Here is a 17,469-nt window from a genome sequence, read left to right as displayed (position 1 = left end):
TCTCCTGAATTTATTTCCAGCAGGGAAAGTGTGACCATGTCCTAATCCTTCACATCAAACACAAACCAGGTGTATGCAGACGACAAGCACCAGCGCCTGGGTGACATCTGCAGCCAGGAAAAAGGGGGAGGTTCTGTTATCTCCCTTGTCCCCCATCCCCAGAGCTGTCCCCGGCCGTGGTGTCAGAAGGATGCTGGCTGCTGAGGGACTGCACCAGGAAAATCACTTGAATCCTTCAAGATGGAGGAATTTAATCGATTTTATCAGCTCCCCATCTCCTACTTACATTCATCGCAGAGGGGTCCCTCCCGGGTCCCCCACTGAAACCCCTGCACAATGCTGTCCTTCACAGAGCCCAGCAGCGACTTGTCCACCTGCAGACAGACAGACAGCCAGCTTCAGAGACCAAACCGGCAGCACAAGGCAGTGCCAGACAGAAGCCAGGGTCTAAAAGGCAGCTCCTAGCAGAGCAGCAATGTCCCCCTGCACCCCCGATGTCCAGCCCTCCCTCCCCCAGCTCAGCAGCATCATCTCCAGAGTCTGGCATCTGCAGTTATAAATGAAAAAGTCCATATTTTGGTAATCCTGAAAGGCAAGCTGATTAGTTGCCAGTTTTGAGGACACTGGCCCAAACAGCAACACCTGAAAAATAACAGGAGATTTCCTAGCCAGGGTCGGAGTGTGGTGGGTAAAGTCCAGCAGGGCTGAGATCCGGCAAACCAACAGCACCCCAACAGCATCAGGACCTCGCTGCAGGCTCTGGAAGGAGCGGTTACCTCTTGGCACCCCAGGACAAACGTCTCACCAGAACGGAACTCCCCTGCCTGCGTTTCTCACCTCTGAGGGCAGCGTATCGTCCACCAGGATGTTTGGGCCAGTGGCGTCCGGCCCAAAGGCCCAGATAGAACGGGCAGCCAGCAAATCCCAGTCGTACTTGGTCTGGAAGAATTCACCCAGCTTCTTTCTGAGAGAAGAAGAAGGGAAGAAACTTTAGGAAACAAGTATCCGACTTGCACTCACAACATATTTACGACCCTGTTCCCTTCAGGCATCAAGTGGCTTCAGCTTTTTCCCTGGAGCAAGCCAGGGAGGGATGCTCACGGACTGGTACCAACACTGGAACCAGAACCCTGCCCAGAGGCTGGCACCGTGCACCTTGCAGATCCCAGTATTCCCTTTTTTTCCCCAATGATTTGCTTCGAGAAGGATTCCTGCTCTCCGCAGCTCGGCCATACCTGTTCCACGTTATCTGCACCACTTCATTTTCAATGTCCTCTGCGAGTCCCTTCTCCAGGGGTTCGGCAATCATCGTGATCTTGTTCCTGAAACAAGGGGCAGCTGCAATTAGTCTCCAGAATGACAGAAACGGGAGTAATTGGCAGGACCTCGGGGACCGTGTGCTGCCTCGAACACAGCCAGGGAGATGAAGCCCTTGCTGTCACTGTCTCGCATGTAAAGACAGCCCAAGCGCTGAACAACGGCTCCCCGAAGTCTGCTCATCTCCAGCAGCAGACTGCTGAGGGACAGCATGGCTACAGCCCTCCTGCCAAACATCCAGCGCTCGTCCGGGCTGCAGAAGGAAGCCCACGGGCCGGGCCAGACGCCACCATCACAGCCAGCGCTCCCTGTGTCCCACACGTGGGGTGTTGCCTTGGAGAACCCCACCAACGCAAGGAACCTGCCCCTGGAGCAGGTCACTCTGGGTGCCCAACCCTTCAAAAACTGACCCAAGACTGGAACCCTTCTGTTCCCAAAAATAAGGCTGCCAACCACAGAGAGGGTATGGCAGAATACAGGAGGGTAAGGAGAACCAGAACCACGGGGGAACGCAGGAAAGCTGTCTTCAGCGTATGACAGGTCCTGATCTCCCTGAAAAATCAGGCATTTATATGTCCTGTGCCCCTGGATTTCATCCTGGTTATCCAGACTCTGTTCCAAACACGTGCATCTCCCAATGGATGGTTGGGGGAGGAAGGCGAGACCAGGCTGTAAAGCTCCACTGCATCACCAGGAAGGAAAAAATCCATTTCAAGATTAAGAATGGATAAGAGAAGATAAAGGTTTGCTCATGAAACATTTGGGGAGTTCCAGCAGGCAGCACTGGGCTTTCTGGCACCAGCTTGAGGATCCCAGAACACCCCCTAAAACTGCTGAGGTGTGAAATTTAGCTAAAAGAGAGGAGAATGTGGATCTGGCTTTATTCCCTCCATTCTGAGAGCTCCTACAACACACAGAACCATCCCCGGGACTCAAGTGTGCTGCTGCGGAGTTCAGCAGAGCTGCTGCAGCGGCACACTGCCGGCTCAGGTCATCTGGACAGCAGCCACCGAGAACACAGCCCCGGGAAGGGATGAAATCCAGCGAATCCCTCCAACGCCCCGCTCACCCACGGGCTCTTACTTCTTGTTGGGTGTCTCAGCAAAGCACTTCAGCGAGGACGTTTCCACCACTGTCTCACAGAATGTCACCACCGGATCGGCGACCTGGAATAACGACAACAGGTTTGGAAGGTTCTCCAGAACCTTTTTGCTTTTAGACTGTTTGAAACCTTTGGACACCTACAAGGAAAAGCTGGTTCATCACCAGTGTTTTAATCCCATTGCGTACGCCCCACCGAGGCCCACACAGGCAGCTTCACTAATTCCTTCATTCAAACAAGGCAGGAACATTTAAATCTAATTCCAGGTATGAAAAAAACCTGCTCAATGTATTTATTTGATGCTAGCCAGGCAATGGCTGAAGTAAGAGGCTGAAACATGGTCCCACACCCCTCTCCAAGCCAAATTTCAGGCTCTCAGTCACAATGTCATGACTGTCAGGCTGTAAAGAGTTACTTTTCTTTTTTTCCTTTTAAAAGGACCTGACAAAATCCACGCTCTACATTCCGCTAGGTTTATTTTCTTATTCTTCTGATACAGGGGGACAAACCCCCCTCCCCAGCTGGGAACGCCCCTCTGTCATTTCCCCACCTTGATATCAATCTCCGAATACATCTTCCGCAGATCATGCATCACGCAATCCAGGTAGAGCTCCCCCGTTCCCAGGATCACGTGCTCCCCAGACTCTTCCACCTGAAAAATAAGAGAGAGATTCAACCAACGGCACTACTGCTCGCAGCCCTTGCCTTCCAGGCTCCTACACAAGACTGAGTATCAGCTTTCCATAAATCGGGGAGGATCAGAGCACCCAAAGGAAAGCTCCCGCAGCCTTTTCTAGCAGAAAGTGCTGACGTGCTCTGCAGAAAGCTGCTTCCCCGGCACAGCAAAGTGTGTGTTTTTCTGCTGGATTTACAGTTTCCTCTTATTTCCACATGATTTATGAGATCAACTGCAACAGCATGAAAAAAAAAACCAAACCCATAACAAAGAAAACAACCCCCAGTAAAGAAATATTTAAGATCAGGCTACAAGGCAGCCTGCAGCATGAGCTGAAAACAGCCACCAGAAATACCTTCGTAGTCAGCGAGGGGTAGCTCTTGTTGACTTTGCGGAGACCATCTAACATTTTGGGGAGCTCTGAAGGGTTGACGGGCTCTACGGCTATTTTGATAACAGATGTGGTGTTGAACTTCAAAGGCCGGAAGATCTGAGCCTGAAATGAGATCAGGACAAAGGGCTGAATCTCTGCTTGGCCACTGGAGTTGCATGTGGCATTCGAAGCTGTTCCGTCCCCCGTAGTGGCTCTTGTGCCCTGGCTCCTCGGCGGACACGGTTCCTTTAACCCCACCATCGGAGCTCTTGGGATGCGCTCCATCACCTTCACTCTCTGCACGGCCGAGCGAAAGGCACAGTACCTCCTCATTGCCCCGCGGCTCCGTCACGGTCGCAGTCTTCACTATGGGCTGGTCCACACCTTCGATCAGCACCCAGTTGCCAGCAGGGACCCGGTTCACCTCAATGTGGTACCTAAAGGCAGAGGGAGCGTCACTGCAGCCGTCGCTGCTGCCAGCCTGGCCTGGTGTCAGCCGGGACAGAGTGACCCCTCTTCCCAGCAGCCAGGAGAGGCTGGTTGGGTTTGTGCTGAGGAGAAGCTGATCACACACTGATGGGCAGAGCTGCTGCCAGGACACTCAAGGACTTTCCAGCTTCTCTGCTGTGCCCGTGTCTGCAGGGGCAGGAGGAGCTGGGAGGGAGCACAGCCCCAGTGACCAGCCCAGGATTCCACCTCAGGTTTAGGGCTGAGACCCAAACTGGCCGATGGTCTGTTCCATCCCATGCCCGGCATGGCCAGGGGAGAGGTGAGGCTTTTTTCGGGTCATCCCACTCTGGGTGGTCCCTCTGCCAGCCCCGTCTCCCTCCCTCAGTCAGCTCTTGGACACTCGGGCTCTTATCTCTGTTCTGGGATTGTGGTTTCAGGACTCTCCCTGCTCTGGGATTATTGTCCAGGAACGGGCTGAGCCTTGGCCATGGGGTGGTGAGCAGTGTCACCATGTGTCACTAATTTGTATATATCACTATTATTATTATCATTATTATGATTTCAAATATTATTGTAGTTTAGTTATTAAATTGTTCTTATCTCACCCCATGCATCTCTTTTCCCTTCACGCCTTTAATTCTCTCCCCATCACTGGGAGTAGGGTGAGTGAGCGGCTGCTGTATTTTTGTCTCCCAGCCCAGGTCAAAACCACGACCCAGCCTCAGTCCCCTCGCAGCGCTGTCCTCCTCCCTGTCCCTGGTGGCAACAGCTTGAGGTGACTCCTCTCCCACATGAACATATTGCCAGAGCTTTCCGTACCTCGCAACTGAGATCCAGAGGCGTCCAACGGTACAGATCTGGGAATCCTCCTCATCCTCCAGGGTGTAGTTTTCTCCCAGGACCTTCACAGGCTGCCCAGCGTGGATGGTACCGCTGAGCACTCTGCCAAAGGCATGGAACTGAACGCCGTCATCTGTGCTGTACATTTTTGTCGTGTGACACATCAGCGGACCCTTTCCAGGAGAGACAGAGAGAGAAATAAGCCTCTTTCAAAATATAGTAAAGAAACAGACACAGACCTGGAAGACACAAAGGGATTAATGGGCTGGAATTTAGAAATACTTCTTTTGTCTTGCCAAGTCCTTCATTTCCTTCCACTGAAAGCCTCACACCTCCTTGCCCTGTATGCAGACCCCTGGAACGACTCTGATGGACTTTGTTGGAGCTCTCCTTCCCCCTCTTGGGGAGCAGTGAACAGCAGTTGGGACAAGGACATGAGAAGAAATGTCACCTGCTGGCCCGCAAACCAGCTCAGGGCAGAGCACCCAAGCCTGCACAGATCGCAGCTTCCAGTCCTGTGAGTTCACCCCCCAAGTGGTGATCTGGTGACAGTCACCACTGTACAGTCTGATGCGCATAATCACAACTCATTAAAGAAGCGATTCATTTTCTCTCCGCACATTAGAGCAAAAGTCACGGGCAAATTCCTCCCAAGCTGCCGGCTGGCGTTGGTGGCTCCAGACAAGTCTGAACGACAGCTCGGTACAAGCTGTTTGAGGAGGAAGGTTTTTGCAAGGCTTTGATACGAGAGGTGCTGACTAACTACTGCAGGGTTATTTTTATCAGCACAGTTCAGCTCAGTTTTCTCAGAGTTTGGAGAGAGAGAATCAAACTTCACAGAAAAGGGACAAAAAGGCAGCAAAAGGACACAAAAATCACCCTGCGGTTCCCACACGCTCTGAAGTCCTGACCTAGCCCTGTTCTTCTCTGCACACTGTCAAACAATTCTCCCTCTCAAGGGCTGCCCTGGCAGGCAGCTAAAGTTTCTCAGAGGGAAGAGATTTGGTTCAGTATCGGATGAGAGGTTTCAGAATGCTGGAAGTCAAATCTGTGCAGATGGCTGTCTCGGAGGCAGCTGCCCTGTCGAGGCAGCGGAAGGAGGGCAGATTTGCAACGCTTCTGGACACTCGGAGCAAAGCAGAAGAGTTTCCTTACGTCAGGGTCGCATTCGCTCATGGCCTCCCCGAGATCTGAGTCGACACCACCGGTGTAGGTATGTTCGATTTTCATCTTGGCTCCCACCTTCGGGGAGGGGATGTGCTGCACACACATGTCCACAAAGCCTGGAAAAGCCAAACTTTGTGAGAACGGGATAAAACAGTGCAGGGGAAAGAAATGGACCCCAGTGAACACAAGGCAAAGCCATGCTGACTGCGGAGCACCCACAGCAGCGGGCAAGGGGTGAGTGGTGTCTCAAGGTGTCCTTTGGGCAAATGGTTGAGTATTTTGGATTTGGAAAAGCAAAGCTGAGAAGGGATTTGTGCTGTAACACAGCCCTTAACTTAGCCCACATGAGACTAAACTATCGGCAGGCTGCGGAGGAGAAGACAAACCTGTGAATTCCCCAAAGAACTTCTTGCAGACGAGCCGCAGGAGGGGCCGAATGTTCAATTTCAATTCCTCTTTGGTCAAGTGGATGCCAAGTTCATCCAGAGTCCTGGGCAGGGTCGTGTCCACGTCCCCCACCACCTGCAAGACAACACGCACCGCTCTCAGCTCTGCTGCGGGGTCCAAGCCGGTAACTCCCCAGTGCAGCTTCGCACGCCAGCTCCCACCCTCTTGACCTGCTCTGGCTTAGGGCTCACACGAGAACGGGCTGGTTCGAACTATCACTTGGCTGATATCAGAGCACGCTAGAAAGAGCAAAGGCAGTTCTATGAACCATACATACGGATATATTTGCACGGAGCAACTGTTGAGGAGTTGTTTGCCATTGCTCTGCACCCCTAAACCCAGAAATCTGTGAAGATCCCGCTGCATAAAAGGACGGGAGAGTCCCACAGGCATCAACACACTCGCTCAGCCCCCGGCTGCTCCAATCTGGAATCGCAGGAAGGAGAACGGCCCATGACATACCTGAGCCAAGATCTTGTAGAGGGGCTCCAGGATGAACTCCACGAAGCTGCGCTGGGAACTGCTCGTTGGGGCCTTTTTAGTGAACTTGCGGCTGTTGGGGGACAAAAGGAGAGTCACGAGGAGCACACGCTCCGCAGCCTGTAAGCACCCCTGCTGCAAGCACAACCTCTGTTCTTCCCAGCTCATCCCCTCTCTCCCAGTCCCCCTGGGAAGCCGTCATGGACACAGGAGTCATGCTCACTCCAAACCAAGGCCAGAAGAGTCTCTGCTCCTGCCCACGGGATTCAGGAGGACAACACGGACCCACGGCAAGCAGGAGGCCTGGCTCAACCCTTCCCAGATACTGCTCCAGCACAGGACAGCTCAGGTTGGAAGGGACCTTGGGTGGTTATCTAGTCCACGTTTTACAGAGAAAGGAGGGAAAAAACAGCAATAAATTAATGGAGATTTAAACAGGCTGCTTACGTCTTCGGGTTGAAGTAGATGTCGCCCCAAAGGCGCTTTGCAAACTCCTGGTAATTGATGTCTCCTAAAGGGAAAAAGCAAATGACAAAAGTCAGATGACATTGCATTTCTCCCATCTTGGAAATCTTTGGGGTTTGGCTTTTAAAACAACCCTGAGGATTCAACTTCATGGACCGATGCTGGTGAGCCAACACTTGGTCCCAATTCTAAATAACTGATCAAGCCCTGACCTGGGGAGAGCAGGCAGAAAACAGCCCACGAGGACGACACCAGCAGCCCAGTACACCGCAGGGTCACACACATCCTTCTCAGGCACATTCCAACCCCCTCAATCACACACAAGGTTAGAGCCGAGAAGCGCTGGCCCGCCAGCCGCCGCGTGGCAGGAGCCCCGTTACATCTGCTTCATTTTCCTAACGGCGCCGCTGCAGCCTGACAGTGCAGAGCCAAGGTGCTGGGATGGCTTACACCCCACCTGCCCGCAGGCGTCTCGCTCATTTTCTGCCTTGCTGAACATCTCCAGGTTCTTTTCTCTTTTTCAGCTGATGCGCTAAGCGCACGGCCAGATACCCAAGCGCCGAAGGAATATTGTAGTGCTTGGCTGTCACGGTAGATTTACAAATAATAAGACAGCGGTGATAATTTACAGCAGTTTCCAAACAAGTTTTTTGCTGTGGGCAGATGTGCGAGCATAAGAAATTTCATGGTGGCTGCGGTTTTGACAGTTAAACTGCTATAACTCATGGTAGCTGAAGGGTGGTGGCTGCACATAAAATCCCTGATGGCCACAATCCCACGTCGTGGATCCCAGTCCCCATTCAGCTCATGTCCGCCCCACACAGGTGACATCTCCTGCCGACTGTCCCTGCATCTTTAGCAGCCCGCCAAAGAAGGGGGATCATCCCAGCAGGCACGGCGTTAACGCTGCGACGCCCAGGGAGCTCATTTATTTCTCCAAACTCATGGGGATGCGCAATAGTCCTGACACATCCGTCCCTGACCTCCACAGCTTCGCCCTCCCTCAGGCTGACTTCTTTGCGAGCGCTGGGTTCCAACACCCTTCCTCCTCCGCTCTCAGCTCTGCAGACCACCCCCAATTCCCCAGCGCCAGACTTCAAACACCTCGGCCGTGCAGCCGGCTAGCTAAGCAAAAGGCTCGCTTTTACAAGCGGCACATTGCCTGGAGTGGGCACCCAGGGAACAGAAAACTAAATCAAAGGCAGAAAAAGACAGTTTCTTAAAAAAGAAAAAGGGCAAGAGTGCAAAACCTTGTGGGCCAAGCTTGCACCCGGCTGCAGCTGAGTCTCAGGCTCTGGAGACTTTTGCAAAAGGCAGAACTTAACCACTTCGCTCCTGAGCTGCTGGGATACGGAGGCAAAGCGCAACACAGACGCTCGCCTACAGCTGCCATGGCAGGACGGGTTTTGTTTTTTCCACTTAAGGGTATGTATAAAATATTGGCTTCTGACTTAAGGAACATTTATCAGGAGAAATTACAGAGATAAAACCAAGTTAGGACTGTATTTTTGGTTTTTTACCACCCAGGGTTCAGATCTGCAGTCCCTCTCAACTCCTAGAAATTCAAAATATATAAACTGGCCGTGTATGTGCAGGGAAAGTCGAAGCTGAACAGCTTAGAAATCTTCAACAAAGAAGGTTAGGAAATGAGATGTGAAAGTGTAGAAGGCTTCTGGATAATCCTCACCATATGTGTCTGCATAAATCTTTGCAAAAGATCCCAGCGTGAAGCAGATGCTGTACTGCGAACTGGAGAAACACACGTTGCCCAGAAGGGGAGACAGAACGAGGTTCTCGTCGGTGGAATACATGCTGAGAGGAGACAGTTTTTAGAGACAAGAAAAAAAAAAATCAAGTAAAATCAATGTTATGAACCAAAGACGACGCTTAAATCCACTTCCCACACCAAACAGCAGTATGTTACAGGCAAGGATTCTGCGTTGCCAAATAGCAGCTTAAAAGGGGCTACGGCAGGCTTGCGTCGGAATTTCAGGGTCAGGATCATTTTATGACTATAAACTTCAAAGGAAAAAATATTTAAAGGCCTAAAACTAAAAAGTTACCAGCACAAGTGCTTTGTACTTTTCATCAGGTAGATTTTTTCCCCCTGAAAAATGGCAGCAAAATTGATCAACCAAGGGAAAAGATAATACAAGGCAAATAATGTAGGGGTAGAATTGAACCGAAAGTTTTAATGAGTTCCAAAGCACACTAGACAGACAGATCACCCTGCTCCGAGCTGCCTGATGCCAGTAAAAACTGAACAGAGACACATGCAAGTGAGCCCGTGTGCAAATTCACACCAACTGGAAGGGAGAATATGTTGAGAAAAATCACCTTGGTGCTGAAGAACCCACAGGAATCACAGGATGGTTTGGGTTGGAAGAGACCTCAAAGCCCATCTCGTTCCACCCCCTGCCATGGGCAGGGACACCTCCCACCAGCCCAGGTTGCCCAAAGCCTCATCCAGCCTGGCCTTGAACCCCTCCAGGGATGGGGCATCCACAGCTTCTCTGGGCACCCTGGGCCCCTGCCTCACCCCCCGCACAGGAAAACATTTCTTCCCAGTGATGCACTGCTACCAGGGGAGCCAGAGAAGATGTCCCTCCCGTCTCCGAGCAGGGTCTCGCAAGGAGATCTGACCACAGCAACATCATGGTCTCTGTTTAGGGGTTGGGACTGTGAGCTCCCATTAGTTTCGTAACAAATGTTCAGGAGCTTTGAGACATCTCAGCCCACCATCTGGGATGCAGCCTGGACAATCTCAGTGTATTTGGGAGCACAGAAGGAACCCGCTCCGGTCACACATCCACTTTCCCCACTTTTTAATGGGGGGGAAAAAGAGCTGATCCCATGAAGCTGGTTAGAATGCAGGTAGGATTGGCTCTTCCTGTGTAATTCAATATTTTGGCTGAATTTCCAATGGTTCTTCCTGACCCATTTCCTATGATTCAACACATCAAGAGGCAAACTCATGAGTCTTCAGGCATCCACAGGGCTCGCAGAGAAAAGTGATGGAATGGGGCCAGCAAACGGTACCAACGCCCCATCCCAAACCCCCGTACCTGATCAGACCATTCACTTCGTCTACGATATGTCGGAGTTTGTAATAAGCGTCTGTCGGGGGCAATTTCAGCTCCAGGATCAGTCGGTCTATCTTGTTGATGCACACGGTGACGGCGAGCCTCTCCTGCACCGCGTGCTTGATCAGCCGCTCCGTGTTCAGCATCACCTGTGGGAATAACGAGCACAAACACCTCAAGCAAAAACCCTTCACGAAATGCTATCTAGGGCGTGACGGACAAAGCAGCGACCCTTCCACATGGGGCTGCAAGGCTCGAGATAAGCCGATGCTCAGCCACCAGCCATCAGCTGATCTTCCGGAAATTTAGGTGCTAACCCAACCAAATTCCTTGAATCCTACCCCTCGGACATCTCTGCTATAAATAACCTGCTCGATTTTAGGTCTCACGGGGACGGAGATGCAAACCCGTTGGATAATCAGCCGATGGGTCACACGCATCAAGTCAGCCCTGGACACAGAAGCCTGAGGCTTGACTCTCTGTTTTGGCTGGAAAACACTCTTCGCTTCCCAAACTGTCCTCCAAAACTCCTTCACCCCAGAAAGTCAAACCCATCCCAGACTATCAAAGACTCCAGAAGCAGAGATTTGGAAGTTAACCCCCAGGAGAATCTGGCACTCACCCCCTCGGCCGCATCGATGAAAAGCACGACGCCATCCGAAATGCGAAGGCCAGCTGTCACCTCATCAGAAAAATTGACATGACCTTCAAAAAACCACAAAACACTGATTAGAACCAGAGTGAGCCCTCACGCCAGCAGCGCAGAGGGTGGTGAGCTGTCCTGCTGCTGCGGTCACTGGTACCCAGCGAGGCAGAACGCAGCCGCCTTCGTCCCCAGAACGCGACCCGGGAGCAGCTGCCAGAGCTCCATGGAGGGCTTCGCTTCAGCTTTAAGGCTATTTTTTTGAGAATAAACACAACAACTCACTCAACAGGCGCTATTCCTCACATTTGGTACTGTTTTTCTCGCAGCTCTGTGCAAATACTTCAGGAAAAGGAGGAAGATTGCATCTCATCACAGAACAACAGATGCCTCTCCCTCCAGCCTCCTCCTGCGCTCTGACCTCCCTCATCCTGCGCTGTAACTCAACAGATGTGTCCCAGGACCCTCTTTCCTAAAGTTTGGCCTTGGTTTCTTACAAGAAGTCGATCTGTGATTATTTTTCCCCCGCAGGAGTTTGTCAGAGGCTCGAAGGAACTTGCCGAGAGTCTGGCTGTGGGGCAGCAGCATTTGGGAAAAGCTCGGTCCCCACCATGCACGGCCAGACCTGGCAGATCCAGTTCTACGTGTGCACGCTTGAGTGAAACATGTCTGCAGCCCCATCAGCCCCCAGTTACACCAGCTCATGAGAAACACAAGCCAGCAGCACCGTCATTACTGCTGGAAGTGATTTCAGAAGAATTCACTCAGCTAAAGGCTCAGCACCAGGCTGGAATCATCCACAAAACGCACAAAATACAGCAGGGGCTTCTGTCTGCAAACTTCCCAGGGTTTCACTGCACCCAAGTGAGATTTCCCGAGGAATCAGCGAGGTTTCAGGGTATAGATTCTTTCTTTGTTTTTCCTGAGAGCCGATGCTACACAACCCCACCACGATCCAACACCAAAGCTCTTTGAAGGCGTTCATTAACCATCAGTACGTGTTTTCAGTGCTCTGCTCCCATCAATAGCACTGCCCCGAGGACCAACAAGGTTTATTAGTGAGAGAAATCCTGGTTCACACGGATCTGCTCCGCACATCAAGCAGCCCTCGGCTACGTGCATCCCAAACCAGAACTGTTAGGATTAAGCAATCACCTGGAGTGTCGATGATGTTGAAGAGAAAAGATTTTCCTTTGGTGTCCGGTAGAACAATAGTCACTGGTGTGCTCTTGATCCCCACTCCCCTCTGCAAGACAGGAAACCGGGATTATCCGTTAAAAGAGAACAAACCACAATACATCACCATGTAAAGATGGAAAAGCTGACCAAAGAGAAATCAGAAGGATGGAAAGAAGTAAACATCCATCCAGGCCATCCTGTGACTCCCAGGGAGGGAGGAACAACCTCAGATTGCCTCAGTACCCAGCCCAGCTCCATACTGGTGCAGACTGGTGTGCCACCGCTGCGCAGCCCACGCCCCATCTCAGCTGAGGAAGAGTAATATGCAACACCAGGGACAAGAGATCTGTGTTTTCTGTGCTTTCTGCTATCAAGTTATATCTCAAAGCATAAGATTTGCTCACCCACAGCATGAAGCAGAGCATTAGGAGGCAGAGAAAGAAATGCTTCCTGGGATTGTTCTGGTCACGACAATATTCAGCGAATAACAAAATCAGATTTGCATTCACACCCAACCACACGGAGTCAGAGCGCCCAGCTAAGAGTTCCCATCAACGGAAACCCGGGAGGAATAAGTTTATTTTACAATGACATGTTTTTCTCCTCATCCATCGCTGCTGTGAGCCCTTCCACCTCTTTCTCTCAAAGGAAATAGGAGTTATCCGTGCGCTGGGATAACTCTGCTGCGGATCTTCAGCACCATGCAGGTTATCATCTCAGAGAAATAAAATCACACGTGGAGATGAGGGCTGCAGGAAATGGAAGGAAGCTGGGCCAGGGATCTTACGGAGGCAAAGAGGAGCAGATCATTTTATTGATAAATAAAATAATCAAAATGTGGAAGGCTCAAAAAGATGTTAAAATAGAAAAGGAAACTGCCAACAGTGAGTAACTGTGAGTGAAGCATGAGACAAGTGGATAAATCCCTGCCTAGGCTACAGGACTCACTCACCTCTTGCTCCGTGAACAATATATCAGTGTAGCAAAGCTGTGAAGAGAAAACAGAAGTCAGGATGTCATAATTTGGTATCAAACATTAAGTTTGAACTCTTTACACACGGTTACAGTGGCACGTAAGTGACAGAGACAGAATCAGGACTGAGCTCTGGCTTTCCAATCCTACGTTCTCATCACTGAACCCCATTTCCCCACGTGGCCATGCTCCCTCCACGTGTAAAACCCAACCCGTGTTCCCCGGGGCAGGAATATGCCAAAAGCTCACTCACGTCCTGGTCGTAGCGTTTGCGGATTTCTGGGTGCGTCTGTTCTATCAGGCAGTCAACAAAACACGTCTGCAAAACATCAGACCAGGAGAGAAAGGAGGTGACTGTGTTCCAACAGACAAACACAAGGACAACCCCATCCCTCCAGCAGCAGCACGAGGTTGGGCACATTATTTATTTCCCCGTGGATGAAAGAAAACCTCCAAATAACGGCGTTAGCAAGAGGAGCAGAAAGAGGCTGCTGCAGAGAGCGAGGGGTCGAGAGCAGCGGTAAAAGCAAGCGACACACGGATCACGACTACATCCCGCTACGTGGCGGATATTCGCGCTACCTTGCCGTGGTGCAGGTGCCCACACAGAGTCACATTTCGAATCAGCTCCGAGTTGTCCATCAGATCTGCCAGGAAACTGCGGGAACGAAACACAAAAGACTGTTGGAGGCTTCTGCTGTGCCTAAGAAAAGTAGGTGCCATTTCAGCTCCGCGTTCTATCCAAGGTGCCCCCCGAATCCGCTCCAAACTTTCATTCTGCCGATGCCCTGCGGAGGAAGAATCCCACTTTCCAGATGGGGAGGACGAGAGAGTTGGAGTCCTAGACAGATGGCGGTGGGTGGGAGGATACGGAGTTGGTAAAACTGCCAGCGATGGAATATTATTGACTATTTTTCTTCTTTTCTAGTCAGTATTAGAGCAAAAGTCACATCCACGAACGCAGATGATGAAATACTTCCACTCAAATAGTGGCAGGCAGTCAAGTAAATCACAGAGCTGGATATCAAGCACCCCACGCAGATTTAAAAGGTAGCCACGGGGCTCCACAGACCATTAATTCTGATTTTCAGGTCTTAAAACAGTGATGTTCCCAAGGACTCCAGGAAACAGTACTGAAATTCAAATCTTTATAGAATAAGCAGTTGAGATGGGTAATCTTGGGTCGGTCACTTCTGCACGGAGCCTGGGCAAAATATAACTGAGATCCTAAATTACCAACTCTTCTGAAAAATAACGGGAGGGTCTAAAACACGGACCCACCGCTACGGGTCTGCAGGAAAGAAGTGCTGTCAAATAATCTCCTTTTTAACAAGATTTAATTTGCACTGATGGGGTAGACTTCTTAATGTACAACATTTTGATTAAGAGCTAAACAATGCAAAAATCAATAATAATACTGATTAAAAGTTTGCTTATGGGTCTTAAAATAAGGCTAAATGGGAAATCAATACCAAGCTTGCAGGTTACTGGCTCCATCCCACAAGGAATTTCTCTCAGACCCATCCTACCCATTTGTATCAATGAGCAGGAGAAAGAAGAATTCATTACAGACAAACGAGCAGAGGACGCAGGGATGAGGAAAGCGGTGGATAATGAAGAGTACGGGTCGTTGGCTACAAGCAAAATGGACAGCTTAGGAAAATAACACCCAAGACTCTGCTGAGTTCATAGAATCCCAGAAGGGTTTGGGTGGGAAGGGACGTTAAAGCCCACCCAGTGCCACCCCCTGCCATGGGCAGGGACACCTCCCACCAGCCCAGGTTGCCCAAAGCCTCATCCAGCCTGGCCTTGAACCCCTCCAGGGATGGGGCATCCACAGCTTCTCTGGGCACCCTGGGCCACTGCCTCACCCCCCGCACAGGAAAACATTTCTTCCTCACATCTCATCTCCATCTCCCCTCTTCCAGCTTCAAACCCTCACCCCTTGGCCTGTCCCTGCACCCCCTGATCCAGAGCCCCCCCAGCTCTCCTGCAGAGCAGCAGCCACTCCAAAAAGATCCTGGGCATCCACGTAACCAACTGACTGGATAAAAACTCCAGTGAAATTTTGTTGCTGGAAATAACAGGACGCTGTGAGCAGTGCCTCTGACGATCCGCAGAGGAACCGCCCCCATTGGCACCCAGGGAGCTGCTACTCAGCCTCCATCTGGGTCTGGGATCTACACTTGAAGACGACTATTAAAAATTGGGAAAAGCTCTGACTAGCTGTGAAGTGGCGGATGGAAAGAGGAGCCTAACAAGACGCTCACACAGCTCAATCTGTTCATCCTCAAACAGAAAACACCACACAGAGATGCTACACACGCGGGGATGCAGAGCCCCCGCGCCCAGCAACATGCCGACGTTGATGCTAAGAGGACATACTTTTAATAGAGAAAGTACACAACTGTTTTTATGCCTTACCATGCGTGAGACAATGTATTTCAGATTTTAAATTTGTTTAGATTTGTTTTAGGGTTTTTTTAGGGTTTTTTCTCAGCCCTGGTGTCCCAGGGGCTGTTTTGGGGACACAACCAGCCGACACCATTAAGCGCCAGACGCGCAGCTTTGCTGCAGCATTCTGCTGTCCTGTGACACAACTTTGCACACAACCGGTGGCAGAAAAATTCCCCCTGGAAACTCCTCCAGGATAGATGGGACTCATCTGAGCCAGCAGTAGGCTGATGGTTACTGGGATGAACCCAGCATGTCCCACTATGAGGCATGCCATGCCCTGACTGGATAAACGTTTCTTGAGCCAGTCAAGGAAACTTGCCTTCAGCAAATCCACACCACGAGGGTCTCTGACCACCGAGTTTATACAGCTGCTGACCAAGATTCACATTTTATTTCAGGAAACTATGCTGCATACTATGGTGCAAAAATATCCGTAAAATGGTTAGACTTGTACTTTCTCCCTCTTCTTTTTGGTTCAAAACCTGGGAACCAGCTGCACTCAGTTCTGTTGCTGGTGTCAGTAAGAAGCAAAGCCGACACCCCCCGAAATCTGCCTCCCCCACACAGCACACACCACTCTGACCCCCATCTTTGCCCGCAAACAATAAAAAGTGAGGAAATCACAGCGCAGATGGCTTGAGCCATCTGAAAACCCCTCCATACTACTTACTCCATCTCATAGACAGTGACCGGTAACGTCTGTTCCATCAGGGAGAATTTTTTGGTTTTCACAGGTTTAATAATAGGCTCTGAAAACAAGGGAAAGAACAAACCACTGTTACCAGAGACCCTGAACCCAGGCGGCTCGGAAACAGCCGCAGGGAACAGGGACTTTTGAAGACAAACCCACGATTTCCAAGCTGACAGATTCTCTCAGTTTTTATAAAAGCAGTTGTATTAGATGCTCGCTGTAGGTCCCTTCCAACTGAACTATTCTATTCCAGGAGGATCAAATGAGATGATTTAAACATATTTTCCTTTCTCCTTAGGCAGCTTTTCAATGTCTGCTGATATCCTTTCTCGAAAAAATAAGTTTGTTTGGCATTTGTAATAATCCCGAGTACCAAAATCTGGGCACCACAAGACGAGTAAGAGTCATGGGGCTGAGAGAGAATTCGAAAGGGGCATTAAAACCCATGGGAAGACCAGAGGGGAATATGATTTTCCCTTTTCCAGGAATCTATTAAGAGTCTTCTCCTCCCTCCACACCCGACTCACCGCTTCCTCACCACTCACCAGTGAGAGGCTGCGTGTCCTCCTCCTGTACTATCGTCTCTACTTCGGGCCCGTAGACCTCCTCGGCGGTGGGGTAATATTTCTTATCCTCGTGCAGCACCACCTCCATCCCAGGGTGGTCCTCATCGTGGTCCCCCATATCATCATCATCTTCATCGTCCTCCAGCTGCAACCAATGCTCCCATTTACCTGCTGCCGGCACCCAAGCGCTTTACAAACACCAACCGCCCCGGAAGGTGCGGGCTCAGCATTGTACAGCGAAAGAGAGCCACAAACCCAGACAGGGACCCGCCAGCGCGGCCCCCGCGCCTCACATCCATGGGCAGAGAGGGAAACGCAGCTTTTCCTGCTGGAAATTAACAGCAGCTTGAAAACGAGGAGCGAGAGGACTTGCAGAGACACCTGCCCCCTGCTCCCATACACAACAGAACCCCACAACACGACCCCGCTCGCAGCCACACACCGTTTCCAGACGAGCTGGAGGCTAGAAGGGGCTCCCTGGCTCCTCCGATGCTTTCCCCAGCCTGGCACAGCTGCCTCTGTGTCCCCCCTGCACTCGTCGCTCTCCTCTAGCCTCTACG

At 51.0% G+C, this 17,469-nt stretch overlaps 1 protein-coding gene across 1 annotated transcript; it reads right to left on the bottom strand.

Moving 5' to 3' along the window:
* Positions 1-286: 286 nt before the first annotated feature.
* Positions 287-17,068, bottom strand: EFTUD2 (elongation factor Tu GTP binding domain containing 2; the record flags this gene model as incomplete). The annotated part of the gene is made up of 21 exons (XM_010074145.1): positions 16,889-17,068; positions 16,323-16,401; positions 13,778-13,853; positions 13,449-13,514; positions 13,175-13,210; positions 12,199-12,289; positions 11,023-11,105; positions 10,383-10,549; positions 9,005-9,129; positions 7,300-7,363; positions 6,835-6,925; positions 6,312-6,447; positions 5,914-6,041; positions 4,738-4,931; positions 3,794-3,905; positions 3,451-3,591; positions 2,970-3,071; positions 2,401-2,483; positions 1,236-1,322; positions 838-964; positions 287-374 (listed from the first exon to the last, which is right to left on the bottom strand). Coding segments are annotated over exons 1-21 (2,215 nt in total), but the record flags the coding sequence as incomplete, so codon positions are not given.
* Positions 17,069-17,469: the final 401 nt, after the last annotated feature.

The sequence above is a fragment of the Pterocles gutturalis genome, unplaced genomic scaffold, assembly GCF_000699245.1.
Source record: "Pterocles gutturalis isolate BGI_N339 unplaced genomic scaffold, ASM69924v1 scaffold8402, whole genome shotgun sequence".
NCBI classification, from domain to species: domain Eukaryota; kingdom Metazoa; phylum Chordata; class Aves; order Pterocliformes; family Pteroclidae; genus Pterocles; species Pterocles gutturalis.
Note: the sequence above shows the minus strand (reverse complement) of the source record. Positions and strands in the feature narration are given on the sequence as shown.